This window comes from Sciurus carolinensis, chromosome 8 (genome assembly GCF_902686445.1).
Source record: "Sciurus carolinensis chromosome 8, mSciCar1.2, whole genome shotgun sequence".
Lineage (NCBI taxonomy): Eukaryota > Metazoa > Chordata > Mammalia > Rodentia > Sciuridae > Sciurus > Sciurus carolinensis.
In genome coordinates this window covers 144,011,560-144,039,526 of record NC_062220.1, presented here as the reverse complement: position 1 = coordinate 144,039,526, position 27,967 = coordinate 144,011,560, and the positions used below count along the sequence as shown (strand labels likewise).

The following is a 27,967-nucleotide window of genomic DNA, read 5'->3' as shown; positions in this document are numbered from 1 at the left end:
CTGCCGCGGTCGCCGTCGCCTCCCACCCGCGGGATCCCGGCGTCCGGCAGCGGCTCGCGTCCGTCGGTCGGCGGGGCCGTGTGTCCGCGCGCGGCGGGCCAGGGCCGGGGAGGGACAGGCGCGGAGGCGGGACCGCGGCTCCCTCCCTCTCCTGGGAGCCCGGGAGGCGGCGGCGCTGGGGCGCGAGCGGAGCGGAGCCGGGCGCAGCAGAGGCGGTGAGAGCGCGGGGCGCTTGGGGACCCACCCCCGGCGCCTGCGGGGTCCGCGCGGCTCGGCAGCGCTGGGCGGGGAAGGGCGCCGTCCCCGGGCGGGAGGCGGCGCGATCCCGCTCGCGACCTGGCCCCGGGTGCCGCGGCCCCCGAGGGGCCCTGGGCCGCGCCCGCCGCCGCGCATCCCGCAGCCCCGCGCCCCCCGCAGCCCGGCAGGCGCGGGCCCCGGCGGGGGGCGATCGCCGGCTTCGCGCGGGGCGCAGCGGGCGGCGCGTCCGGGGAAGCCGTGCGCCCAGTCTCTCCGGTGCGGCCTGTCCCCAGGGGACGCGGGCGGCGCGACCCCGAAGCCCCCGGGCGCCCCGGCGCCTCCCCATTGTTCTCGGGCGATCCGCCGCTCTCCCGGGAAGGGGGAGGGGGCCGCTCGCCTCTTAAAGGGCCCTCTCGCTTCTGTCTCCGGCAGGTCGCGAGCGCGAGTGGGGTGGGGCGTGCCGCGGGCCCCCGCCCCCTCGGCCCCGTCCCCTGCCCAGCCCGAGCCGCCAGCCGGGCGCGCCGGCCGCGCGTCCGCGCCGCACCCCTCCCTGTGCGTTCTGCGACCACCCGGGCCTTCCAGGACGACGTGGAGAGGGGACGCGGGGGACAGGGACGCCCCCTTGGACAGGAGCCGTCGGGAGGGGCGGACCCGAGGCCAGGCGGCCGCCCCGCCGAAGCCAGGCGCAGCGTCTGGGACGCAGTCGGAGCGCAGAGGCTGGCGGAGCGCCGCAGAGAACAGCAGGCTGGGGCCGGGCCTCCGGTGACAGGCCCTGCGTGGCGGGGAAGAGGACCTGAGACCCGCAGCGAAGAGGCCGGACCCGGAACAGAGGCAGCTGCCTCCCTCCCTCGCTGGGTGCAGGGCATCCTCCCCGCGTAGAAGACCCCCGCCTTGCGGGGGCTCCCTTTTTCCGAGACTGCCGAGCCGGGAAGGGGTCCACGGAGCCTGCACCCCATGTTCCCTTAACTGAGGCCTCCAGGCCGTGGAGAGGAGCCCGAGATAGGAGGCCGACGTCCTTGCCGCCCCTCGGAGAGAGGAAGTTCCCTGCCAGCTTCCAGGCCCAGGAGGACTTGGGCCGCAAGTGTGGGGACCTGGCCCCGGAGGCGGGAGCTGCCATGTCAAGGCCGGGCCAGGGTGTGATGGTGCCGGTGAGCGGGCTGGGCTTCCCCCCGCAGAACGTGGCCCGGGTGGTGGTGTGGGAGTGGCTGAACGAGCACAGCCGCTGGCGGCCCTACACGGCCACCGTGTGCCACCACATCGAGAGCGTGCTCAAGGAGGATGCCCGCGGCTCGGTGGTCCTGGGGCAGGTGGACGCCCAGCTGGTACCCTACATCATCGACCTGCAGTCCATGCACCAGTTTCGCCAGGACACAGGTGAGCAGACCCTCCCCCGCCCCGCCTGGCCGCCGGGGCACTGCTGGCCACCAGCCTTTCACAGCGGGATGCTGCCCTCCCATCCGGCATCCCCAAAGGGGGCCTGGGACCCCAGAGGCCAAATCTGCTGATCCACCCCAGGGGAAAAGGTGGTCCAGCCTAGTCCAGTGACCCCGCGGGCCTTGGGCAAGTCGTACCCGCCCCCCGCAGTCTCAGTTTCCTCATCTGCAAAATGGACAGAAAATCTCTCTCTCAGCTGTGCGAGGAATTCAGAAAAATTGAGGTCACAGAGCCCAGATGGTAGGTGAGCTGAGCACTGGGATGCTGAAGCCGAAGGACTGCTCGCCAGCCTCCCCCAGTGTTCCTTGGGTCACCTCGGGCTGCCTATCAGTCCCATTTCACAGATGAGGAAACCGAGTCCAGGAACTGAGGGATTGAAACTGAGAGCTAGGATTTAAAGCCAGGCAGCGGGTTCCAGAGCCAGAGTGCCCGGCGGGCACGCACACCAGCTGCAGGTGTCGGTGGTGCTGGGCGGGGTGACGGCGGTGGCCCTTGCTGGGGGACAGGGTGTTGGTGGTGTTGGCGGTGGGGGGTGACAAGGGAGCAAGGTGCTGTTGGTGCCTCGGTGGTGGCTTTGGCAGGGGGCTGTCATGGAGTGATGGACGTGGTGGCTTTGCTTGTGGAGGCAGCCGGTGGTGGTGACGCCGATGGCTGTCCTGGTGTCGTGTGGAGGGTGCTGCCGTGTGGTGAGGACGGAGGGAAAGGTGTTGGTGGCACTCATGGTGGCCGTGTGGCGTGGGTGGCCGTGCCGAGCATGCTGGTGATCGATCAGGAGTGGCCTGATGGTGCTGCGGCTGTGCTGGTCGGTGGTGATGTGACAGGTGGGGTGGGGATGGTCCCCAGTTCGTCACCAGTGGCTGCCCAGTGGTCTCCGCATGCTTGGCGGGCGGCAGGCGGTGGTGAGATCCTGCCAGAGCATCCCCGGCGTGCTCGGCCCCCGAGGAGCAGCCGTGGGGGCTGGGGAAGCTCCTCTGACTCTCTTGAGTGACAGAACTGCCCGTGACAACCTTGGGGACAATAGGCTGCTGTCCTCTCCAGAGCCACGCTGCCCCTACGCCAGCCTTCACCACGTGTGGCTCCAGTGTGCTGCCTAACGTGACGGGAAACTTGAAACTCAGCCCCCGGGTCCTGCTCCCCCCGCCAGGCACTCGGTGGCCACGGGGTGGCTTCGGTACGGGGCCGCGCAGACCCAGCAGCTGCCGTCACTGCAGAAGGTCCGGCTGGGCTGGGCTGCACTGCTCTGAACGCTGCATGACACCACAGCCTGCTCCCCGAGCCAGGGACCCAGGTGACTCACCAGCAGTGGCTTCTGAGGAGGCGTTTCGGGGTGTCCTGTTTCCATAACTCCAGGCACCGGCGGTGGCCCCGGGTCATCCCTCCTGTGGTCCTCTGTTGAGGCCTCGGGCTCTGTGCTAAGCTCTGGACCACAGCAGGGAGCCAGACAGGTGCTTAGCAAGCTTCACTCCTGGGAAGCCTGCAAGGAAGGTCCCCGCACAGCCAAGGAGTGGCCATACAGCTGCAGGTCTGAAACGTGAAGTGACCCTGTCCAGGGGCACCCGGGGAAGGATAGTCTGGGGACGTGATGTCTGAGGAATGGGCCAGGGAGGCCGGTGCAAAGGTCCTGGGGTGAGCAGGAGCAGAAGCATCCAGGCCCTTGTGTTGGGAGTGCAAGGTGGGGCGAGATGAGGCTGGACTGAGCAGCAGACCTGCAGACCCGGACAGCTCGGAAAGGTGGGGGGACTCAGCCTCCAGGCTGTGCCCGTCCCTCCAGAGGGGCACCCAGAGGAGCACCTGGTGGAGAGGAGGGAAGTGTTGGCACCCCGAGGGGGCGGGCAGGGGCCGGGCAGCAGGGAGCAGCTCTCTCCGTGTGTGCGTGGTCCTTTGGCACCGCGCAGGCGCACGGCCAACGCGGGCCGTGGAGATTTCCCAGGGCCTGACTTGGGTGGGGTGGGGGGACCTCAGAAGCAGAGGGGATCCTCCTGAGGCCCGGTTGGCAACTTTGCTGGTGGTCCCCCTCCCCAGCTGAGGCCCCCACACTCCTGCTCAGCCTCTGCGGCCCCAGGACGGCAGCCCGTGCCCTTCCCGCCACCCCCAGACCCCCCAGGGCTGCTCGCCCCACACCTGCCGGAAAAGGGAAGAAACCACTCATCTCTCTGGGCTCCTGGGTGCCTGCCAAGACCCCCCAGGAGGCAGGAGGGATGAAACCTGCTGGGGCTGGCGGGGCCTGCTGGAGGGACGGGCCAGCGGCCTCCCTGCCACCAGACACGCTGTAGATGTCTGTCCCGGAGCAGAGCCATGTCAAGAAGGGACCTCTTGGCCGCCCTGTCCATGGGGCAAGAAAGAGCTAGGCCAGGGGGAGGCAGCCCGGGGGACCAGGTCCCCTCTGCTCTGACCCACTGTGCAGCCTTGGCCAGGTCAGGCGTCCTCACCTCTCCAGGACTCAGTTTGCACATCTGTGAAATGGGCCAGAGCGTCCCACCTCTAGCAAGGCTGCTGGAGAACACAGCCTAGGGTATCCCTCGAACATCAGCTAATCCCTACCGTGTGGACCTACCGTGTGTCCACCCTGAATGCAGGAGGGATGAGGGAGCGGCTCTGGCCTTGAGAGGTTCGTCACACACACACACACACACACACGCCCCAACATAAAACTGTAAACCCCAAAACTCCTGTGTATGTGCTGAAATGAGCAAAACTTGCACCTAGTCTTGCTATTTATAACTCTTCATAAGCTTACTGAAGCTAAACTGAGTTGTGGGGGGCAGAGACAGGGGCGTGGGGCACCCTGATACAGGGGCTGACAGACTTTGAGGGTAGTGCAGGTGGTAAATCTTCCGTCCCCGTGGGACCAACAGTCCCTCGTGACTACTCAACCCCGAAAGCAGCCACGGATACTATGCAAATGAGAGGGGGTGGCTGTGTTCTAATGAAACCGGTTGTGGACATTGGAATTTGAATTTCATAGCATTTCGCAGCTCATGAATTATTCTTCTGTTCAACAGTTTAAGAACGTAAAACCCGTTCTTAGTTCCTGAGCCGAATGCAAAAGCAGGCGGTGGGTGGATGTGGCCCACGGGCTGAGGTTGATGACCCCTGACCTCTAATATTCTCGTCACCTGCCCTCGGGGTAAGACAGTGCTGGTGGCCAGGACACTGGCATGGCGTCCACGTGCCGTGGGGCAGGTTGTCCGCGGCTGACACAGAGACCTGTCTCCGCCTGTCCCCAGGCAGTGGAAGGCTGCCGGGACATCAGGCCCGGGTCCCAGGCCCCTGAGGGCTGCCGTTTGCTCAGCCGTTCCCCCTTCCCTTCCCCTGCTGGGGACCAGGGTTCCCTTGGAAGCCCCAGGCCTGGAGCCTGGGAAGCGGAGCCCCCCACGTGGAGACAGGAGCTGTGGCCTGGCCCGGCTGACCCCGGTGGCTAACAGGTGTCCCGGCCCGAGCGCTGGAGGGCCAGAGGCAGGCGGGCAGGTGGCTCCCTGGCTTTGCGTGTGGGTTCGTGCTGGGGACACTCCTGCTGAGACGCCTGCTGGCTGCTCCCGGAGCTGCCCTGGTCTCCCTGCAGACCACGCTGGTCCCAGGTCAAGCCAAGGCACGGTTGCCCGGCAGACCAAGCGCCCGGGGCCACCCGCGTCTGTGGGGAGAGGCGTGGGGTGGCTTTCTGCCCCCAGAAGGGGCCCCAGCCTCCCCAGCGGACATGGCATCCTCTGCCATTGGGCAGCGGCCCCCAAGAGCCTGACCCACACTCTGGGCCACACTGCTAGACGGAGGGGTGACTCAGCCTCGTCCCCGGGGCTCTCAGCCTGCGCCCGCCTCCTATGGCCCAGGTGGACAGTGGGGCCACCCCTCTGACGGTGGCCTCCGAGCAGCCCCCGCCCATTCTGCAGAGGGGACAGCTGAGGCCGGAGAAGCCGGGCTGGGGACTGAGCACATGCTGTACAAGAGGCCCTAGGCCTGTCCAGTGTGGCACTCTGAAGCCGTCAGACAGGAGTGGCAGGTGGCGGCTGGTCTCAGCGCGTGCCAGGCCTGCGTCCCTCCCCGAGGAGCCTGGGTCTCTGCCTTCCGAGAAGGTCCTGTCTGAGGACACCTGGCTTTGGAGACCAGTAGGGCTTCCCAGAGAGCGTGGGGCGTGCTCAGGAAAGAACCTCGGCGCCTAGGCTCCAGATGCGGCGGTGGAGGTCCAGCGGGCTGTCCTCCCAAGGCGCCACGGCCTACCAGCCCCACACGGGGCCAGCTCCCTGGCTGCCCGACCCCTGGGACCCCCTCCAGGCCGTCTGGGGACTGGTGGGGGCAGAGAGGGTACGTCTCGTGGTGACCATGGGTCCAGCTGGTAGGTGGGCGTCTCCCGCCACCAGTCACGGGTGCCTGCCCAGCACCCTGGGCTGGGTCTCGAGCCTGGCTCTTCAGAGTCCAGTGAACACTAAATCGATGGCGGAGTTTCCTGGGGATGAAGACAGGTACAAAGAGGAAGAGCATTTGAACCTCTGACCTGTGGGGCCAGCAGATACAGGCTGGGTCCTGACGCGGCCCCTTGCTGGCTGTGTGACTCTGGGCAAGGCACTTAACCTCTCTGAGCGCCAGTTTCCTCCCGTGTAAAATGGGGATAAGAAGAGTCCCTAGCTGAGGGGGTTACACGAGGTAGCGTGGGCGGCCCACAGAGTCCCGCTCACGTAGGAGAAAGACCTACCTGCCTGGCGAGAGGGTCCCGGGGGGTCTGTGGCCAGGGATGCGGGAGTTGGGGGTCTGTGGCTCGGAGGACTTCCTGTGGGGAGATCCTGGGAGGAAGGTGTGGGGTTCAGCAGAGAGAGCAGTGCATCCGGGAGAGCGGAGGCCTGGGACCCAGGGAGGCTGTGACAGGGACACAGGAGAGGAGGCCTCCTGGGAGTCGCAGGGCCTGGCAAGAGAGCCTGCCAGCTGCTGCCCTTTAGCAGCCAGGCCCTGGGGACCCCGCGCCACCCAGCAGGACCAGCCTCCCTGATCACGGGCCCTGGAGGCCAGAGCTGGAGCAGGTGGAGCGGGCTAACTCGGTTCCTCCCTGCCTGGCACAGGGACACAGGAACCCAGCCGGGGACCCTGGCTGCTGGGGAGGCCCCCATGTGGGTCTGAGATGCACATCCAGGGCCGCAGCTCAGAGGACGGCCCCTCCCCAGCTCCCCGGGTGCCCGGTACCTTGGACAGCGCCACAGGGACTGGCCAGGCCCGTGAGACTGGAGAGGCGGCTTCTGGTCACAGCCCATTCTGGCTGCTCTCAGCACCCCACCTTCTCCTTTGCCTGTCCCTAGCCTCGTTCCCCCAGCCTCCTCCCCAGCCTCGTTCCCCCAGCCTCCTCCCCAGCCTCGAACTCCCAGGGAGCTGTGGAGTCTGACCAGGGAACGAGGGAGGTGGCGGGAGTGCGATGTGGAGGGACAGGAGGAGAGCAGGAGCTGAGGCAGGGACAGGCTGCAGCCGGGATGGAGGGTGATAGAAGGGGCCCTGACAGCAAGTGGCAGGAGGTGTGTGGGGCGGGGAGGGTGTGGCTGAGGGCAGGGGCCACAGGGAGCCACAGGAAGGGGTCGTGTGGGAGAGGAGGCCGGGGCGGTCACGTGGGAGGCGAGGGTGGCCGCGGACTCCTGCGTCACAGCCCATCCCCAGGACAGCCTTGGTCCGGATGAGGCAACCGAGACTGTTCCTGGCACCTGTTGCCAAGGGAAGCTGTCCTGTGGCCTCGGCTTTGGATATTTTGGACATTCCTTCACGTCCTCGTTTGCCCAGCGCCTGGCCCCAGAGGAAACCAGGGAGGCTGACCTGCCCAGCCTCGGAGGGGCCGCAGGACCCCAGGGAACACGGGGCCTCCACCCTCCCGAGCCACGTGCCTTCCTGGGTTCTGCAGGTGCCAGGCTCTGTGGGAGCCCTGAGGAGGGAGCAGTGCCCCCAAGGATGGAAGTCCTTGAGGAGAGTCCAGAGCGCTTGTGCTGAGCCAGGAAGACGGAGTAGGAAATGGGTGGGTGGAAGAACATTCTAGACAGAGGGAGCAGCAGGTGCGAATACCCAGAGGCGCAGCCTCGCGAGGTGTGCAGAGAGCGGCCAGAGTCCGGGTGGTTGGAGAGCCAGGCTGTGCAGTTGGCTTGTGGGAGACCTTGAGGGCCGAGCTAAGGAGGCTGGTCACAAGGGCACTTGGAAGCTGTGATGGGCGTTGAGCTAAAGAGCAGACATGAGTCTGTGAAAGAGCCCTCTGGACGCCATGTTAGAATGCATCACAGGGTGAAAGGGCAGGAGCTGGGGTAGGGGAATAGGCTACTGCAACAGTAACAGACTACTGCAACAGTCCAGGCAGGCGGTAACAGACTACTGCAACAGTCCAGGCAGAGGTAACAGACTACTGCCATGGTCCAGGCAGGCGGTAACAGACTACTGCCACGGTCCAGGCAGGCGGTAACAGACTACTGCAACAGTCCAGGCAGAGGTAACAGACTACTGCCACGGTCCAGGCAGGCGGTAACAGACTACTGCAGTGGTCTAAGTGGCAGTAGTGGCTTAGGCCAGTGAAACGGCAGTGGAAGTAGAGAGAAGTTCAGATCCTGGCTGAGCTCCATCCTGGCTCAGAAGTTTAGTAGTCGTGTGACTTTAGGCAAGTCACTTTCCCTCTCTGTGTGTCACTCAGCATTTGTACAGAACAATGATAAAATTGAGACGGGTCCCCATGGTCACTTGGGCATACAGGAAGCACTTGGGACTGTGACCGGCATGAGGTGGCCCTCTGGAGGGTTTCTCATGCCCGTCGCAGGACAGGGAGGAGCAGCAGCTCCCTGGGCGGTGGTGGACGGGCTGTCTCTGCCGGCCCTCCGCCCGTCGCGCTGCACCAGGGCATCAGCACCAGTGTGTGGGGATCAGGTGCCAGGAAGTGCCCCGCCCTGGCCGAGGCTCGCACTGCCAGCCCAACTCTGGCAGCCTCCGCGGGAGGCCTGTGGGAGGCTGTGGCCTCTGAGAGCAGGCTGGGGAAGCTGTCCTGTGGCCTCGCGTAGATCCCCCACCGCCTCCCCTCTCCACCGCAGCCCGGCGGCCAGTAGCCCCTGGGGAGCCTGGGCAGCGTCCACGGTGCAGAAGCCGCTAATGGGCCGCGGTGAGCGGGCGAGCCCCGGGGAGAGTTCGGAGGGAGCCAACCGCGCTGCGGGACGATGGATCGTGGGCGCGGGCGTGGGCGGGACCCCACGGCTTCCCGAGAAGCCTCAGCCGCCATCTGGCAAGTGAGGCTGGGGAGGGGGCTCAGGTGGGCTGTCGCCGCCACGTTGGTGCAGGGGGCACAGTGCGCCGTCCTAACCCCGCTGAGGCCGTGGGGCCACCCGGAGGGCCAGCCAGGGTGGAGGCAAGGTCATGGTGATCAGCAGGGCTTGAGCCTCCACAGTCTTGCCAACTGGAGGGCCTCCCTGCCTCCAGCGAGCAGAGCCAGGAGGGAACAGCCGCTGAGCCCCGGGCCAGGCCAGCCACCCGCAGGTGACCTTGGGTGTGTCCCTGCTTCCTCGCGGCCACTTCACAGGCTGGGGCCTGGCGTGCAGGGGCGCTCCGGCCCGCCCACCCCAGCCTCGGGCCTCCCTCACCTGACAGGATGTCCCATGACTGCCTCCCATGGCCCCCTTCCCGCCAGGGTCTGGGTGCCCCCGACTGAGGTCATTTCCCTCCGGAAAGCCACCCCCAAAGGGAGGGGCTCCTGCGGGGTGGAGGCTGGCCCAGCCCGGGAGGCGCTGTCGGAGGCCGGAGGCTGAGGAGCAGGCGGGGGCTCAGGGGTCTTCCCGTCCCGAGGACTGAGCGCCTGGAGACCCAGAGGCGGGCTGAGGCGCCCGCGCTCCCCCCAGGAGTGGGTGTGGGACGCAGGCCGCGTGGCCAGGGCAGGACTCGTCCAGCCAGGCAGGCAGGCCGGGTGCCTGAGGCTGACTAGCCGCACTGGGCCCCGGAGCCCCCAGAAGCCAGTGCAGCCCGGACGTCGAGCAGATCGCTGTTCCCAGCCCCCGGCCCTCACCCGCCCAAGGCTTCACCTCCCTGGACCTCGGTTTCCTCATCTGTAAACCGGGAATGATCCAGATGGGGCGAGGTGGCGCACAGTAGGTGCTCGGCCAACGCTGCCCTCTTCACCGAGGCCTCCTCCCCGACCCTGTCTTGGCCTCGGAGTTTCCTGCTTTCCTTTCTCTTCGTCTCTCGAAGCCGCTGTCTCTGATCCCGGTCCCCTGCCCCGCCACGCTCCCTCCCTGTCCGCCTGCCGCCCACACCCCTGTCCCCAGGGGCCCGCCCCAAAGTCCTCCCACTGACATTTGACCAAAACCCTGGCCCCTCGGTTCAGCTGGAATGAGATTGGAATTTTTCAACCAGACATTCTTCAAACCCAGGCGGGGAAGGAGGGAGCAACAGGGCCAGCAACAGGGGACAGTCCCTGCGTGCCCGGGACGAGGGTCCTCGGGGAGCCGGGGTCCTGGAGGCCAGAAAGGGCGTGTCTGCTCAAGGACTCCCTCAGAATGACCTGAAGGCCCAGCGGAGCCTCCGGGCCACCAGCCTGAGGTCCTACCTGTCCCCCAGGCTGAGATCTCCAGCCCCAGCGCAGACCATTGTTCTGTCTGAAAATCTAGGCCACGGCCACTGCAGAGGGGCCTGAGCATTTCCAGCACTGCCCCTGGGAGTCTCAAGACCCAAGTCCGGCAGGTCACCAGCTCCCCCAGTCTGGTCCTGGGCCGGCCAAGGCCAGGGAGGTAGGTGACAGGCAGGCGGCAGCGGGCCCAGCAGGTGCAGGCCCAGCGGGGAGGGCCGCAGCCGCCCTAATTACTCCAGCTCTCCAGGTTCCAATCTGGTTTCAAAAGGACTCCAGGGACACAGCCTTTAATAACTACCAGTAAACAGGCAGGGAAATCGATCGCCGGTGGATAGAGCCCCAGAGAGAGGCCGGGCTGGCCGGTCCTGACCAGCCTGCGGGCCCTCTCACCGCTACCCAGGCTCCCCTGCCGCAGGCCCACTGACCGCCTCCTCTCAACTGGGTCCCCAAGCTCCTCCTCTGCCCCCGACTTTACGCCTGCTGCCATCCCATAGTCGTAAATCTGACCTGACCCTTTTCCTTCCAAACGCCATCACCAACGAGGAAGACGGAACAAAAGCAGAGGATTTAAGGACAGTGGGATTTGACGGAGCTGCTTTGGCTAACAATAGCAAGGGACCCTGGAAGGCTTGCTGCGGGGTGGGTCGCAGAGGGCCCTGCTGCTGACTAGGAGTTCGCCGGTGAACCAGGGCTGGACAGAGACGGGCGCGTATGTGACCCGTCACTGTAGCCAACCTTCAGCCACCGCTCACCATGTGCCAGGTGCTTGTTGAGTACTTGTTTCTGTTCCCCAGAGATTCCTGGGGGGAGGTATTAATGTCTCTGTGGAGCCAGGATGTGTCCAAAGCCTGTGGGGCTCCTGAGTGGCTTCTCTCCCTCAGCGCCCTCCCCCACCCTCCCTGCCACCTAAGTCCCTCTCAGGCCGGCCCTGGGAGAAGGACCGTGGCCAGGGAAGCAATCGATACCCACACACTCAATTAAAATGCTAAACCAGGCAGCAGGCGGGGGTGGCCCAGAGGCCGGGAGTCTTCATGCCACTGGCTGGAACATCACAGAGGCCCAGGGGCCTCATCCCCTGGGGCCAGCCTCCCAGGCCAGCCTCCCCAAGCCCTCCACCCCACCTCGCTCTGTCCACCGCCGCAGTGCTGCACCTCGGTCTCCCCAGCTTTCCGGCTGGGGGTGCTAGGGATGCAGAGGCGAGATCGCGGCCTCGTGGGCAGACAGCCCGCACAGCGAGGGAGCCACAGATTGATGTGTCACGTCAGGCAGCAGTTAAGTGCCAGGGAGAGAAAGAAGCGAGGTAGGAGGCCAGGCTCAGAGGGCAGCCCATTCATAAGGAGGCCTGGGAAGGTCTTCCCAAGGAGGTGACATCCGGACGGGGACGGAGGAGGAAAGAGCCCTGGGAACGTCGGGGACGTGGCTAGGTCACCTTCTAGACAGAGGGGCCGCCGGCAAGGGCCCTGAGGCGGGACAGAGCTGGGGACGTTTGGGAGCAGCAAGCAGGCGGGGTGGCTGGAGTGCAGAGAAGGGGGACAGTAGGTAGTAAGTCAGAGAGGACGACGGAGCCAGACAGGGCGGCGCTTTGTAGGTCACGCAGACTCCGGCTTTCACCCGGAGTGCACAGGAACCGTGGAGGATTTTGAGCAAAGCCAAGACAGGCCGGTCTGACAGGCTGAGCGGGGTCCCTGGCTGCCGCGTGGGGAATGGTCGTAGCAGGCAAGGGCTGTAGCTGGAGCCAATTCTGAGTCTACTGCACCAGTCCAAGCAGAGGGGTGCGAGGCTGGGTGGAGGTGGCTGGGTGCAGTGTGGGGTGCCCAGGTGTAGGACGTATTTTAAGGTGGAGGGACTGGGCTGATGGACACTCTGAAGGTGGGAGATGGGGGCAGAAGTCCAGGAGGAGTCCAAGGTTTGTGGGTCCAAGAAGGAGCAGCCCAAAGGCTGGAGCTGCCAGTGACCTCGTGGGGGAGATTTCAGCCAGAGCGGGTCCCAGGGTGGTGGAGATCAGAGCTGGAAAGTCAGGACTCAGGACTCAGGGTCCCGAATGAGGCCGGCTGCCTCCCAGTCCTGGGGGACCCCCACACCCTGGGCTGCACCCCCGGTCCTTCCGGCAGCCCTCTCTGAGTGGCCAGGGGTGGTCACGGATTAACATCACCCCACTTTCAAGATGGGGCCCCTGAGGCCCAGGGAAGCGTAAGGGACGTGGAACCTCTGCTCAGCCCTGAGGCACAGAGCAGCCAAAGGCCCCGAGAAGTCCGGCAGCCGGGACCCAGGGGAGCGCTGGGGAACCCAGTTTCCCCAGCAGCCCCGCCCTCGGGGGGCACCTAGCACTTTGGCAAACAAGGAACGGTCCTGGTTGGAAGCCAAGTCTCGGTGCCCTAGTATTCAGAACGGGGGCATCAGTACCACCGGACCGGTTGTCAGGCGGCTCTTGCGCGGGTTTTGAAGGAGCGCTCAGCAGAGCCCACCAAGGAGCCAAGGGTCGACAGGCGTCTGCTGTGGGGGCAAGTGAAGGATCAGGTGAGTGAGAAAACCAGGTGGAGGAGAGCGGAGGAAGCCGTCGGGAGCGCAGGGTTGGGAGGGAGAAGACCAGCCCCGCCCCACACGGGCACCCCAAGGAGTTCCTGCACTCACTTAGCAGCACCCTCCTGAGAGCAGGCACTGGAGATGTAGCTGTCGGCAGGGAGGAAGTCTCTGTCCTTGCGCTGGTTACATTCTAGCAGGGGGAGACAGACAGAAGCCAAGATACGTGGTAAAATGGAGCCGGGCGCGATGGTGCATGCCTCTCCTCCCAGTGGCTCCGAGGCTGAGGCAGGAGGATGGAGAGTTCAAAGCCAGCCTCAGCAACTCAGCGGCACTACACAACTCAGGGAGACCTTGTCTGTAAATAAAATACCAAATAGGGCTGGGGAGGTGGCTCAGTGGTCAAGCACCCCTGAGTTCAACCCCTGGTACCAGAAAAACAAAGAGAATGGGTAAAGTGGAAAGTGTATCAGAGAACATGGAAAAGGGCAGGAGGGAAGGGCAGGGTGTGGGGTGCTCGCTTCTAAACAGGAGGTGGCAACCCGAGGCGCGACTGCCTGCATGGATAGAGGCGGGACCAAGGCTGCAGAGTAGGCGCAGGTGTGGCTGGCCGCAGGTGCGAATGAGCTAAGGAAACGGTCACTGGATGAAGGGCGGAATGTCTGGGTGCGTGAATGAAGGCGGGACAAATGAGTGATCTGAGGAAAGGGTTACGCCGAGTGCCCGGATGCACCCACTAATGGGTGAGCAGAGTGACGGTCGCATCCTGGAATGAATGCGTGAGCTAATGGAGGAGACCTGCGAGCCCCTGGGCCCGGGCATGGCTGGCCCCCCGCTAGTGGTGGTCCCGCCTCACCTGGGCAGCCCCACTCCCTTGCCCTCCTCCCCTCCTCCCTCCCAGGGCCTGTGACCGCCAGGACCTCGTGCCTGGCCTGGCTGGGGACTGGCGCTCACTGACCTGGGCGCCCCCAGGCCTTGCTGACTTCCTCCCCAGCTGTCCTGGACGAATCCTTTGCTGAGTTCCCACCCCATCCCCCACCTGTGGACTAGCGACCCCGCCTGCAGCGGAAACTCCTGCCTCCCTCGCCCCGGTCCGGACCCACCCCCAGTCTGCACTGAGCCCCCGCCCCTGCTGACCTCCCTCCTCTCCCAGCTGTGCTGACCCTCCCCCTGTCTTGATTACCCCCTTGGGGACCAGCGCTGAGTCCCCCTGCCCCTCCACCTATGCTGTCCCCGACCCTCTGACCTGACCCGACCCCTAGCCAGGGCCGGCAGTCCCCGCCGCCTGCGCTGACGCCCCCTCCCCTTCCGGGCACAGGCACCATGCGGCCCGTGCGGCGCAACTTCTACGACCCGTCGTCGGCGCCGGGCAAGGGCATCGTGTGGGAGTGGGAGAACGACGGAGGCGCGTGGACGGCCTACGACATGGACATCTGCATCACCATCCAGAACGCCTACGAGAAGCAGCACCCGTGGCTCGACCTCTCGTCGCTGGGCTTCTGCTACCTCATCTACTTCAACAGCATGTCGCAGATGAACCGCCAGACGCGCCGCCGCCGGCGCTTGCGCCGCCGCCTGGACCTGGCCTACCCGCTCACCGTGGGCTCCATCCCCAAGTCGCAGTCGTGGCCCGTGGGCGCCAGCTCGGGCCAGCCCTGCTCGTGCCAGCAGTGCCTGCTGGTCAACAGCACGCGCGCCGCCTCCAACGCCATCCTGGCCTCGCAGCGCCGCAAGGCGCCCTCCGCGCCCCCGGCGCCTCCGCCGCCGCCGCCCGGAGGACCACCCGGCACGCTCGCCGTGCGCCCCAGCGCCACCTTTGCGGGCGCCGCGCTCTGGGCCGCGCCCGCAGCCGGCCCCACGGAGCCCACGCCGCCCCCAGGAGTGCCCCCGAGGAGCCCGAGCGCCCCCAGCGGCGCGCCCACCCCGGGGCAGAACAACCTCAACCGGCCCGGGCCCCAGCGCGCCACCAGCGTGAGCGCGCGCGCCTCCATCCCACCCGGGTAAGACGGGGCCCGGGGGGAGGGGGCTCTGTCACCCGCGGGATGGGCGCAAGCGCAGCAGCGGCTGCCCACCAGGGCCTGGAGCCAGGAATTCCAATAATAATGCAAATGGCCATCACAATCAGCACCCCTTAAGAATTCACTCGTGGTGAGCTTTACCCGAGTCCCTTAGTGCTGCCGCGGTTTCTCCTGCACAAAGCCCTGTGAGGTGGGTAGTATCGCCATCCCCAGTTACAGGTGAGTGTTCTGAAGCCCAGAATGTTCCCGGGATCACGCCCGATGGGCAGCCACTCCGCAGCCACTGTGCGAACTCTGTGCCCATTAGCTTCTCTTTCTCTGCGTCCCTGTTTATTCCCCTAAACAACTCAGGTTCCCTTGGTACAGATAGGGTCACAGGTATGGTGACCTCTGAGGTCACTCGGGGCAGAGCAGAGATGGGCACCCAGACCTGTAGGGTTCCCGTCTACGCTGCACTGGCTTAGTGAGTCTGGGGGCTTCCAGTCCATCTGCCTCTACTCCTGTAGGGCTGGTTCACCCTTTTGCTGCTTGTCCACAGCATTTCCCCCATAATCTGCACCAGAAATGTCACCCCCACTTTGAGTTAACAAGCTGGTGTTCAAACTGGGCTCCAAAGACCCTGGGATGACTTGGAATTGCGGCCACAGCTGGGAGGGGGCAGCAGGGGAGACGGGCAGGCTGTGGTAGCCTCAAGGGGAGGTGGCAGAAAGGTTTCCAGGAGATTGGCAGTGATGACCTGAGATCTGCCAAGCTCAGGTCTGAGTGTGACCTTGGGGATCAGCACCAGAATTTCCTTGTGATAGAATAGAAAGATCGTGATTGGGTGGGATGGGACATATTGGCGTGTGTCATTCTTCAAACAACTGAAAATTTGCGACATTTCTGCATATGCTTAAGACGTTACCAGACAAAATTAATTTGGTTTCTTCTTCCTCCTCTTTTTCTCCTTCCTTTTACTCTTTCTCCTCCTCTTCCTCCTCCTTTGTATTGGGGATAGAACCCAGGATCACTTTATCACCGCACCGCATCCCAGTCCTTTTTAAAATTTTTTAAGTTTTGAGGCAGGGTCTCATTAAGTGACTGAGGCTGGCCTTGAACTTGGGATTCTCCCTCAGCCTTCCAAGTCCTGGGATGACAAGCATGTGCCACTGTGCCCAGCTGTCACTGATGAAAGTTTTGAAAGCCATTGTTTGAGGGCAGGCTGGGAATTACTCAGCTTTTCTTGCCCAGTATTAATTCTCCAAATATGGAGTGTTGTGCGTTCACAGAGCTGCAGAAGAAAACGCGGTCAGTGTTCTCAGGGAGCACACAGATGGCCTGGGAGGTGACATAGAGCAATAAGGGAGTCGGTGGATGTGACCTCAGGACAGAGCTGGGGCCAGGGAGGATCTCTGAGGAGGTAGCAGACGGGGAGCAGGCTGAGCCAGGCAGAGGGAACAGCACGTGCATCTTTGAGGAGACCCGAGGCCCGGCATGCTCAGGGCAGGGCCGGAGGGGCAGTGTGGGCACCAGCAGAGGCGGCAGGGCCTCCTGGGCAGGATGAGTGCGAAGCAGTGGGCAGGAATGAATCCAGAGGGTTCTAGAGACGGGGGAGCTCCCCTGTGGAGCGGTGGGGGCTGAGGCTGGTGCCGCCTGCAGTAGGAGCCAGCCAGTGCGCTTGCGCTCAAGAGGGCCCTTGTCCTTGGGGTCCTCCTGGGCCTGCCAGAGATCTCGTCTCCCCATCTACGGGTCTCCCCAGCCGCACCATCCCCCTCCCCCGCCCCTCTCGGCCCCCCGGGATCTATCTGACCCTCCTGAGCTCAGACATTGGCCTGGAGGAACCGCCAAGGCTTCCCTCCTCCCTCCCCGCCAGGGCGGTGCTGCCCAGTCTCACCCCAGAACCTCTAGCGGACCCTCAGCACACAGGCAGGCCAAGGGCCCCCAACCCTCCATTGCTGAGGAACCCCTGCTGGGCGTGGGGGGGGGCCGGAGCCGAGGCTGGGCAGACCCTGCCTCCTCCAGGCTGAGGAGCCAAGCAACCAAGGCCAGCGAGGCCACAGCGGGAAAGAGTTGGGGGTCTCCCCGTCCCACCCTGGCCCCTGGCCCCTCGCGGCCCTCGGCCCTCTCTCCGTCTGTGTCTGTTGGCCAGGGCTGTGGGGACACAGCACCCCCCACCGAGTGGCTCAGGACCAGCGCTGGGTCCTCCCGTCCTGGCCACGGGAATCTGAGATGGAGGCGCGGCAGGCCTGGCTCCTCCTGGGGCCTCTCCTGGGCTTGCATGTGGCCATTGTCACCTGTGTCCCATCAGGTCCTTCTGGGTGCCTAGGACACCCGTCCACATTTGAGCTCGGTGGCCTCATGAAAGAGCCTGCTCCTAGGGAGCCCCGCTCTGAGGCTCCGGGGAGGATTCTGGGCCTGGGCCCCCAGCCCCTAGCTGCGCCTCTGATCAGCACCCCTGGCTCTCTGTGGCCCCACCTTGCTCTGTCTCTGTGTCTCTCTTGCTTTCTCCCCTTAGCTCCTCCCTCTCCCTTCTCTCCACCCTCCTGGTTGGTGACCTTGGGCCAGCGACTTTGCCTCTCTGGCCTCAGTTTCCCCTCCGACAAACAGCCGCAATCTTCCTGATCCATGTGCAGGGGAAGAGGACTCTCCAGACAGCCCCCCTCAGACCTGGAGCGGGAGCAGGGGCCACGCCCAGAGAGGGAGATGAACCCGCCCAGAGTCACACAGCTGGGGGCAGGGGGCAGAGTGACCACCTGGCCGGAGGTTTTTTCCGCTGGCCCTGTGCTGGGGCAGGAGCCAGCTGGCGGTCTGGGCCTGGGGGGCAGGCAGGGGTGGGGAAGATCCGCCCTGTCTGCTGACCGGTCAGCGTCCAGCACTTCAGAACACAGCTGTGGAGCAGAGGAACCAGACTCAGAGTTTCCATCACACGTGGTGTGGCGGGTGGGGAGAGGGGCAGCTGCAGCCTGTTTCTATTTATTGAGCACTCGGTGTGTCCCGGGCGCCAGTTCCCTTTCTACCTGCTTCACCTCTCAGCTATAGCGAAACCCACTGGGGCAGGTCCTGTTATCTCTGTTCTCAAACGAGGACACGGAAGCTCTAAAAGGCTAAGGCACTTGCTCAAGGTCAAGCATCTAGCACTCCGATTTGAAATCCCAAGTTAGCCTGGGTATTGAGGTGCCCCATCCATGTGCCCGTGTGGTTTCGGGCCATGGTCCAGAGGGTCTCGGAGCCCAGGGAATGGGTGGGCCTGCAGAGGCTGAGTGTGGGCCCAGCTTCGGCACTCTCTCTTGCTGTGTGACCTAGCTGAAACCATCACCCTCTCTGGTCTTCAGTTTTTGTGACCAGATGTCAAAGCTCCTGCCTTTCCAAGTCTGCACCCTGTTGCCTCCCATCCCCCTCAACCTCATGCAACGTGGCCAACCTGAGGGATCATTTAGGTTTTCACCTCATTGCTTACTCATCGAACCTGAAAGCCCTTCCTAGGCTCCCTCTGGACGCTGAGAACCGTCCGCCCTTGGCGGTGTGGCAGGCAGGGGAGATGGACTTGGGAGTTGTTTTGGTGGTTTCCTTTTTTATTTATTTCTTGCAGGGATTTTATTTCATATGGAAAAGAATTGACATTTGTTGCGGTTTTTTCTCAGGTATTACCTTCAAAGGGCTCCAGGATCTTACTGGACCCAAAGGCAGCACCTGGAAAGTCCTGCCTGGCCCTGGCTGCAGGCTCTGGCCTGTGCCCCCCCCCCCTTTCCCTGGCCCTGGGCTGTAACTGGGCCTCACCACAAAGTCACACCGGAGGCGTCCCCACCTGAAGCACTTCCTGCCCTGCTCCCTGGGAGGCCCAACCTCACACCCTGGGCTCCCACGTGGCCCCACGGGCGTGGGAACAGCCAGCCAGCCCTCCCCTCCCCTACCTGTGTCCCCAAGCGCTGGGCGGTCCTGAGCCAGGAGGTGAGGAGAGTGACCCCGAGCCCCCAGGCCTCTGGATAAATCCCATCCCCAGATGCCAATCACCCCACAAGTCCCTCTGGAGGAGGGGCGCAGGTGCAGCAGGCGCGGGAGTGAGCCGTCCCTTTGACAGGGAAGCGGAGGTCCACAGACGGGGGCTCCCGGCAGGGGGAGGTGTCCACAGTGGCTGAGTTGGCCCCCAGGGGACACTCCATCTCCATCTGCCTGGGGTTTGCTGCCAAGTCCTGAAAGTCAGCAGAGGGGCGGCCACGGCACTCGATCCCAGGTCGGGTCCCTGGGACCATGGGGACAAGGATTCCACCCTGAGGTGGAGCTGGGCACTGGAAGGAGCAGGTGAGAGAGCAGGCCCAGACCCTGGGCGGAGCCTCTGGGAAGGAGAGCAGGGCACCCTGGGGCCCCGCGGCTGGATCCTCCCCCACCGCCCCGCCCCCCACCCCGCCCACCCCCGGGGCTCCCTGGGAGCTGCTGGGTATGTGCTGGGGATCTGAGGCCTGTGGGGTCTGGACACCAGCGTCAGAGAAGGTGGGGGTCTGGGGTGAGCAGGGAGGGACAGCGGGGCCAGGCACAGCAGAGAGATGGAACCCCAGCTGCCCTGCAGGGACTGGTCACAGCAGGCCCATGTACCCAGCTCCTGATCCAGCATGCCCAGGGCTGAGCCACCCCAGGGTCCAGGTCCCCAGGCTTCAGCCCAGCTCTGGGGTTCAGAGGCCTCTGAAGACTGGCTCCACCCCAGACAGTCCCTCAGACCAACCTGGGGAGGTCATCCTGGACTCTGACCCGGAAACTCCGGGACCTGGTGCCAGCTGCTCCACTCACCAGCTGGGTGACCTAAGTGGAGTCACTTCCTGTCCCTGGACTTCATCACCTGCAATCATCACAAATAGATTTCACGACCACCACTGTCCTAGTGGTGGTGACTTCCTGGGGCGCTGTGTTAAGGAGGACTCTGAAATCGCATCTTGGCTTATTGGTTAGGAGTGCCAGGATTGATTGGTGATGTCTGCGGTGGGTGCCAGATAGGCGGCAATAGTAAGCATGTCATTTATTTGGTGACTCTGCTCTAACCTGGTCTCTGGGAGTGGAGTCCCATTTGAAATTAAAATCAGAGCCCCTGTTTCTAAGGACAACAGCACCCTCCCCCATTAGACCACAGAGCGAGGAGACAAGTTTCCTACTGGCTCGCCTGCCCTGGTACTTACTGAGAGCCCATTTCACAGTGTGTTATCCTCAATTCTGGGGTCACAGGGCTGGGTCAGATGCATTTCCAGCAGCTCTCAATCTGGTAGAAGAGATAAGAGTGGAGCCACACAATTAGAAAACAAGATAGAAAATTCTTTTGTCCTCAGAAAAACAAACGTTGTCCCTTTGGAGTAAAAGAAGAAATCAATAGGAACCCACTGTAGTCAGGTCAGAAAAGTCCTGAGCAGACAACGACCTCTGACCGGGCTCCAAAGGGCAGATGGAAATCAGAGGTGGATAGAATAGCGAGGCAGGGGACACTGCATGGTGAAGGTACCCCAGTGGAAAAGGGCAGGGAACAGAGTGAGGAACAGCGTAGGAAGGCCTGCCTGCATCCTCCCGCCCGCTGAGCACTGTCTCCCAGCCCCGGCAGGTGGGATCTGCTCTTCCCTGGCAGGGAGAAGAGACACGCAGCCCATCCCTGTCTCCCAGACCAATCCTGAGGACACTTTTTCCCTCAGTCAGAGCTTCCTGCCTCAGCCTCTAATCCAGGATAAAAGAACTTGCTCTATGCCCCAGAACCTTGCCATGGAACCCCTGCCCCGGCAGCCCTCCTGGGAGCTGCCCAGCCGGATGCCCTTAGTGTGCTCACCTTGACGAAGGTCAGCAAAGAGCCTCCCGGAGCCTGGAAGCTTCCTGGAAGTTTTTCTCTATCTGTGAGTCACTGTGTACAGACGGTGCACGAGGAGACTGTCCCAAGCGTGTGCTCGTGACTCATCCCCACAGAATCCACACCTGCAGCAAGGTTCATTGAACACCTACTATGTGCTTATGCTCTGGTGTGACGTCGGATGAGCAAGAAAGCTGAGTCTGGCCAGGTGTCCCGGCAGCTGAGACCTCTCAGCCAGCCACTGGGATCTGGGGGGAGCCTTCTTTCAGGTAGAGGACACAGCACGGAGGATAATTCCCTGCACGGGGACTGTCTCGCGCTGGAGGAGCAGCCGAGGTGTCTAGAGCAGAGAGTGGAGGGGTAGGAGATGGGCCAGAGGGGCAGGGACAAGCCAATGGCACAGGGCCTGGTCATGCTCAGAAACTGTTTTGCCCTGAAAACAAAAATGTAAGGTAAGGACAAAGACAGGGATGTCACTCTGTTATGGTGACATTTGAGCAGAGACCTGTGTCAAGCGATTCCCTGGGGATATCTGAGAAAGAGCATCCTGGGAAAGGGATCAGCAAATGCAAAGGCCCTGGGGCAGGAATGTGTCCACTGGGTTGAGGGACAGCAGGGGAACCGGGGTGCCTGGAGACGCAGTGGCAGGTGCGTGCACAGGAAACGGGCTTCAAAGAGGAGACAGGGCTGGGTGATGGTGACACGCTGTGCTGAGCATGGTGGGAACCTCGGGGACCCAGAGCCAGGAACACACAGGTCTGCACGGGATTGGCAGAGCGTGCGCGGCAGCCAGACGCATCCCTGCCCTGGGCAAGCCAGATCTGGTTTCTGGCCAGACAGATTTCCAAGGGGCCCCCAGGGTTCCTCGGACCCCGTTGGCTGGGCCCCAAGAAGGCAGGGCAGGGGCGAAGGTGGGTCCCCGTCTGAGGCCCATGGCAGCCGGCGCTTGTCCAGGTCGGGAGGATGTTCTTACTGACGGGGAGGAAACGGTACATCCCACATCAAAAGGGACCCTGGGCGGCTCCCACGCTGGGTGTCATGGGAACTCGGCTACCCTTGGTTCTCGCAGGCGGCCTGCAGACTGAGAAGCCTGGGGCCACTGGGGACTGTCCCCTACCTACTCAGTGGGTAAATTTTTTTAAAAAATTTAAAAGCCCGCCATTACACTCCACTCAGCCCTCTCCTGAGAGCCAGACTGGCCCAGGTAAACCAGGGCTCTCTGGTTTCTCCAGATATTTTCCGGCTGCCTGGTCCCAAACATCCTTTCCTGGGGCACCGCCTGCGTAGCTCCCAGGCCATAGGCTCCGCAAGGCCAGGGTCATCAATGGGACCAGACTTTGCCCCTCCCAGAGACCTGAGGTAGCACACGGGCCTTACTGATTGATAGACGTTGCTGGATCGCTGCAATGAGGATTCTGCCCAGCTCGAGAGAGTGCTGTGATGGATTAGTGATGTCTGCCACGGGAGGGACCCTGGGTGGTGGTATACATGCTAAATATTTTTTTCCACCATTTTATAGCTGGACCTGAATAGTAGAGATGTTCTCTCCTCGCAAGACTCGAAGGAAGGGCGAGAGGTGGGGAGACCCAGGCGTATTAAGAGCCTCAATCTCTGTGGCGACCCAGAGGCATTTGAAGGGCAGGTTCACAGGAGGAGCCCTGGGGAAAAGCCTCTCTGCTGTCCTGCAAAGCGTCTTGAAGGTCCTAGAAGGTCCTGGGGGATTAGGACAGCCTGAGAAGGGTGTTGAGCCCCAGCAGGGCCGGGAAGAAAGCCCCCTCCCCTGGAGCCCGGGGCCTGGACCCAGCACCAGCTCCCTCCGCATCTACCTCACCTGCCTCCGCCCCTTTGCAGATGGGAAGCCAGGGCCCAGCGCCTCCCCCTCCCCCATTGGCCAGGTCCCAGGGGACCCAGGGCCCTGTGCTGCCATCCCACCTTCCTCGGGGGTGGATTCAGTGACTCTAAGTCACCCCAGCAATTCCTCCAGGGGCCGGACCCTGATGTCTTTCTCAGGCCCTGGTAGAGCCCCCAAGGGATCTGGGATGAGCCCCGCAGCCCACCCTGCATGGCCGGGTGGCCACAGTAGAAGGACTGTGAACTGTATGTGTGCGCCCACGTGCTCACCTGTGCGTGTACATGTGTGTCCCCAAGTGTGGACAGCAAGTCCCTTTGTGGGCTGCAGGTGCCGGTGCTGAGCCGGGTCAAGTACACATTGCCCAATTTACCGCCTGCTCCCCACAGCTTCATGGGGCAGAGCAGGGGCGGCCACATCGGGGACGGTGTGGGCGGGCACAAGCTGGCTTTTCTTGTGCAGCTGTGTCCCCACAGTGGTCAGTGTGTCCGGAAGTGTGGACCTCTGCGTGTCCGAGGGGCAGTGTTCCCAGATGTCTGCATTTGCACATGGACGGGGGAGGGGTTCCCTGGTATGTGTGTGCACTAGGTTGCGAGCCCCTGGGACGGAGTATTTGTGTGTCTCCATAGGTGCGTGACGTGCTCCTTGGCGGTATTTGCGTGTGCACCTGTGTCTCTGGACCCACCGCAGTGTGTCCAGCCTGCCAAGGGCACCATTTGCCTGAAGAGGCACCCTGGCCAACTCCCCGAGCCAACTGTGCCTGCAGGGGACAAGTGACCAGGCAGCATTGGCCAGGCTCCCACCTCAGCCGGCCAGCCCAGGGCTGCAGCTCCCGCTCCAGCTGTCCCTGTCCCCTCCCTTCTTGCCACACCCCAGGGGTATCCCCCGCCCTCAGATGCTGCTTCTCTTCCCAACTCGTCCAGCCCGGGCTCCAAGCCCAGCAGAGCAGGACGCCGCCCCCCTGTGTCAGCCTGAGCTGAAGCCGTGCAGATTCCGGAAGGCAGGTGCCCAGTCCTCCCAGCAACGCCCCGGGTGCCGTGTCACTGCCCGCACTTGACAGAGAGGGGAACTGGGGACTGAGAGTTTAAGTGACTTGCTCGAGGCTGATACAAAAACCCTTCTGTGGCTCCCTCTCTAAGATGGAGAGGGGACACACTTGACTTAGCCAGGATGATGCAGGTGACGGTGGTGACAATGGTGCTGCTTTTGGAGTCTTTACCAGGTGCCCACCCTGGACGTGGGGAACACCATGGAACCCTCACGTGCCGGTTGTACAGAGGGGCTGCAGGCTGGGGAGGGGTGAGACCTTGCCGGCTCCCGCCAGCGGAGCGGGGGTTGACGAGAAGCGAAAGCATCTCTGGCTGACCCCAAAAGCCAGAGCGTAGTTTCCCCCAGGGGCTGCTCTGCCTTAGTCACAGAACTGATGTCGGTCAACTTTGCGAAAGGAATGTTCATCAAGTGCCTTTGGAAAAGCCAGGATTGACGACGGCTGACCACATGACCTTGCACAGGCCTAACCAGAGCCTGCAAGACGCTCTCGGATACCTTAGGACTCTACGTGCGCAAGCGAGTGGTGTTTCCTAATTTATTTTGTCCCTGGATTCTTTCCCAGGACGTTTTATAGGGATCAGAGTTCCATACGACATGGGAGCCATGCTGAATCACTAATAGTTGGATTTCGGGCACAGTGGCCAGGGAAAGGAAGGAGGCCGGCTGTGGGGTGGAGAGGCCGAGCGAAGTCCAAGGGTGCGGCCCATTAGAGTCGCCCTGGAGATCCTGACCACACCACACCCCCGAGTAGGATGTCACGGGAGGAAGGGTTTTTCTAGATGTCGTGCACCAAGAGATCAGGGTGTGCCCAAGGGCCACAGACCGAAGGCAAACGAGGGTCCTCTGATGTAGTCAGGGGCCTGGTGTCCAGCTGCTGCCTCTTCTCTTATTCCCGCAGGGTCCCTGCACTCCCGGTGAAGAACTTGAATGGTACCGGACCGGTCCATCCGGCCCTGGCAGGTGAGCTGCAGCCCAGAAGCAGACCAGGAGGAGGCAGTCCCGCCTACCAGTCCCGTGGCTCCGCCCTTTGGCTGTTGGTGGGCGGGGCCTGGGAACGCCCACTGGTATTGGGTGCACTAGATTTCCACTTGGGGTTGCACCGAGTGGGCAGACCCGGGGGCCTCACCAGCCCGCCCACCTAAAGGCTGCAGGATTCTGGGGTGTCAGCAGGCCGTCCATGTTTGGGGACACGCCCCGCCCCCACATTCTTAGCTTCAGACTGACCTCCTGCGGGGGGCGGGGCCCCTGAAGGAGCAGCTCCATCAGTCCACCAATGGCGGAAGGGCATACGGCTTGTGGGTGTGGCCAGAAAGACGCCCCGCCCCGATGGTCTCTCCCCGCCCCCAGGGATGACCGGGATCCTGCTGTGTGCAGCGGGGCTGCCAGTGTGCCTGACGCGCGCTCCCAAGCCCATCCTGCACCCGCCGCCGGTGAGCAAGAGTGATGTCAAACCTGTGCCCGGCGTGCCCGGTGTGTGCCGCAAGACCAAGAAGAAGCACCTCAAGAAGAGTACGCCCTCCGACCCCGGACTCCAATTTGTTAAGACTTGTTACCTTACCTGCGTCTCCTGTCTCAGTCCCTGCCCGACCGCACCCTTCTCCAACTCCTATTATAGCTGGCCTCCAGCAAACCCCGACTCCTCTGACCAGCCCTCTGTCCCTGACTCTGACCCCCGCCAAGCCCTCGGGGCGGGGGTGGAGACTCTGGATACCCTCAAGCCCCCCTCTTGTGTCCCTGCAGGTAAGAACCCCGAGGATGTAGTTCGAAGGTACATGCAGAAGGTGAAAAACCCACCTGACGAAGTGAGTCCCGGGGGAGGGGCCTGGCCTGCCAACCCTCCCCCACCCTGCACTGTTCTCTGGGTTGTCGGCAATGGGGACCCTCCTCCCAGCCAATCCTTGCCACGTGGCTTCCGAGGTCTTTAAATGAGCAGAAATGCTTAAGTCTACTAGAATCCCATTTGTCAGTCTTAAAGATTGACAGTTTCATGTCACATTTCCCCCAAAATGTTTTCAAGGTTTCGTTTTTAAGAGTTAAGCCATTAATACCTCTGGAGGGGGCGGGGCGAGGGGGCCATCTCCTCCGCTGGGATTTGTCCGCATCCAGCACGCGAGGGTGTCGTCTCTTCATCTACCAGATGGCCCTGCGCCACGGAGGAGGTGTCCTGCCCTCCCCCAGGGCTCAGTCTCCCTTCCCTGACCCCACGCAGGACTGCACCATCTGCATGGAGCGGCTGGTCACTGCGTCGGGATACGAGGGCGTGCTGCGGCGCAAGGGGGTGCGGCCTGAGCTCGTGGGCCGCCTGGGCCGCTGCGGCCACATGTACCACCTGCTGTGCCTGGTGGCCATGTACTCCAACGGCAACAAGGTGAGCCGCGGGCGCGAGCGGGCAGGCAGGGCCAAGCGCCGGGGTACTCACGCCCCGCTGCCCACCCAGGACGGCAGCCTGCAGTGCCCGACCTGCAAGGCCATCTATGGAGAGAAGACCGGGACCCAGCCACCGGGGAAGATGGAGTTCCACCTCATCCCCCACTCGCTGCCGGGCTTCGCAGACACCCAGACCATCCGCATCGTCTACGACATCCCCACAGGCATCCAGGTGAGGCTGCTGGCCCAGGCCCCCAACCTCAACTCCTCGCCCCCACCTGTTGTGGCTTCAGCCCCTGCCGCCCCTCCCCGCAGGGCCCCGAGCACCCCAATCCGGGGAAGAAGTTCACCGCCAGAGGCTTCCCGCGTCACTGCTATCTGCCCAACAACGAGAAGGGCCGGAAGGTGGGTGTCCCTGAGGGCAGTGGACACAGGCAGGGGCCTGGCCACTGAAAGCCTGGGCCTGGGATCCCCATTGTCCCCACCCTGCACCCCAGGGACATTGGCCATAACCATCTCCACACACACCTCGTCTCAATCACCAGCTTGCTGAGGTCCAGGTCCGGACCCCATTTTTCAGATAAAGAAAAGAAACTTTAGAGAAGGCAAGTGATTTGCCCATCCGCACACAGTGACTAAGTGTCAGAGTCGGGATCTGAACCCGAGCAGTCCAAGCCCTGGGCCACCACACTACGTTGCCTGAAATTTGACTCTTTTTCAAGAGCAGCCAGAGTGAGATTTTCCTCATGGAATCTGCAGGCTACTGAATGTTTGCAAAGTGGCTATTAATACAGCATGGGGTCCAGTTTGAGACCCTTGCTCTACTGCTGTCCCGGGGAAGGGAGGCAGGATGGGGCTGGGGGCTGGAGGCAGGACCGCGCGGGGAGGTCGGTGACCTCTGCCCCGCCCCCTCTAGGTGCTGAGGCTGCTCATCACCGCCTGGGAACGGAGGCTCATCTTCACCATCGGCACGTCCAACACCACCGGCGAGTCGGACACCGTGGTGTGGAACGAGATCCACCACAAGACGGAGTTTGGCTCCAACCTCACGGGCCACGGCTACCCTGACGCCAGCTACCTAGACAACGTGCTGGCCGAGCTCACCGCGCAGGGGGTATCTGAGGCTGCCGCCAAGGCCTGAGGCCAGCCCACCCACCCTCCGTCCTGCTTTGCCCTGGTCCGGCTCATGCCTCCCTCGGCCAGGGGTGCCCTGGTGGCCCACGCTCAGGGCCGGGGCGGGAGCCCGAAGGTGGAGCCCGAAGCCTTCAGGGGACTTGGCTGGTGGCAGTTGGGAGGATGGAAAGAGGACAAGCCAGTCGGCTCCCACCGTGGCTCCCAGAACAGGCTGCGCAGAGAGTTCCGGAAACCACAGCGACCTCCCTACCAAAAAGATGGCGACCCCCCTACACACACCAACACGTGTCCTGTTGACGCACGCACGCACACCCACGTGCCTCTATTGCCCCCACACTGGGGGGAAGAGACAGAAGGACCCCGTGACACCCGTGTGCACCCCGCGTCTGTCCCCATTGCTTCTGTCCCGCTTGTCTGCAGAGGACCCACAGTGGGCACTCAGGGGCCCGCTGGGGCTGCCAGGGGGACACAGGGACTTGGAAGCTGAGCCTACCCCTGTGCCCACCCTCCCTGAACCCTCGGACCAGGACTGAGCCGGGGCGGAAGGCCCCAGGTGACCACCCAACAGAGGGCCAGGCCAGAGCGAACGGGGCGAGAGACATCTTGTGTGCTCCTGTCTGTCTCTTTCTCCCTCTGGGACCTGGAACCCCGCCTCCTGTCCCATGCCCAGGCCTTATGTGGCTCCCAGATCATCCGACCTCTCGGCCAGATCGCTCCCATCTTTGAGATCCCAAAGCTGTAGTTTCTGGCTTGAGGAGTGAGAGGAGGCCTAGATCAGGCCAGCGCCTCGACAGGGGACAGCGGACAGCCAAGGGTTACTTTCCTTCTGCTCGGCAGTGGGCTGTGGGGTGGTTGAGAGTCTCGACCAACCAGGGGCCCGTTGCCCAGGCAACTCACCAGCTCCGCCTCTGTTGATTGGCTGCCGCGGCGGACGTCAGCCAAGATTTAAAGAGACGCCAGCGACTGCTCTTTTGACAACCTACCAGTCCCACTGTGGGTGGAGAAATAAATGG

At 63.3% G+C, this 27,967-nt stretch overlaps 1 protein-coding gene across 3 annotated transcripts; it reads left to right on the top strand.

Moving 5' to 3' along the window:
• Dtx1 (deltex E3 ubiquitin ligase 1) lies at positions 1–27,967 on the top strand. Of its 3 annotated transcripts, XM_047562466.1 has the most exons (10): positions 1–215; positions 670–1,611; positions 14,061–14,742; positions 24,352–24,413; positions 24,801–24,962; positions 25,194–25,255; positions 25,663–25,821; positions 25,891–26,052; positions 26,136–26,225; positions 26,737–27,967. In XM_047562466.1, the coding sequence occupies exons 2-10, from the start codon at positions 1,353–1,355 to the stop codon at positions 26,959–26,961; spliced, it is 1,863 nt and encodes a 620-aa protein (XP_047418422.1). In that variant the 5' UTR covers positions 1–215; positions 670–1,352; the 3' UTR covers positions 26,962–27,967. The 3 variants fall into 3 exon arrangements, with proteins under 3 accessions (XP_047418422.1, XP_047418421.1, XP_047418423.1); XM_047562465.1 differs by having other exon boundaries at positions 24,801–25,255; XM_047562467.1 differs by lacking the exons at positions 1–215; positions 670–1,611 and adding an exon at positions 12,651–12,739 and having other exon boundaries at positions 24,801–25,255.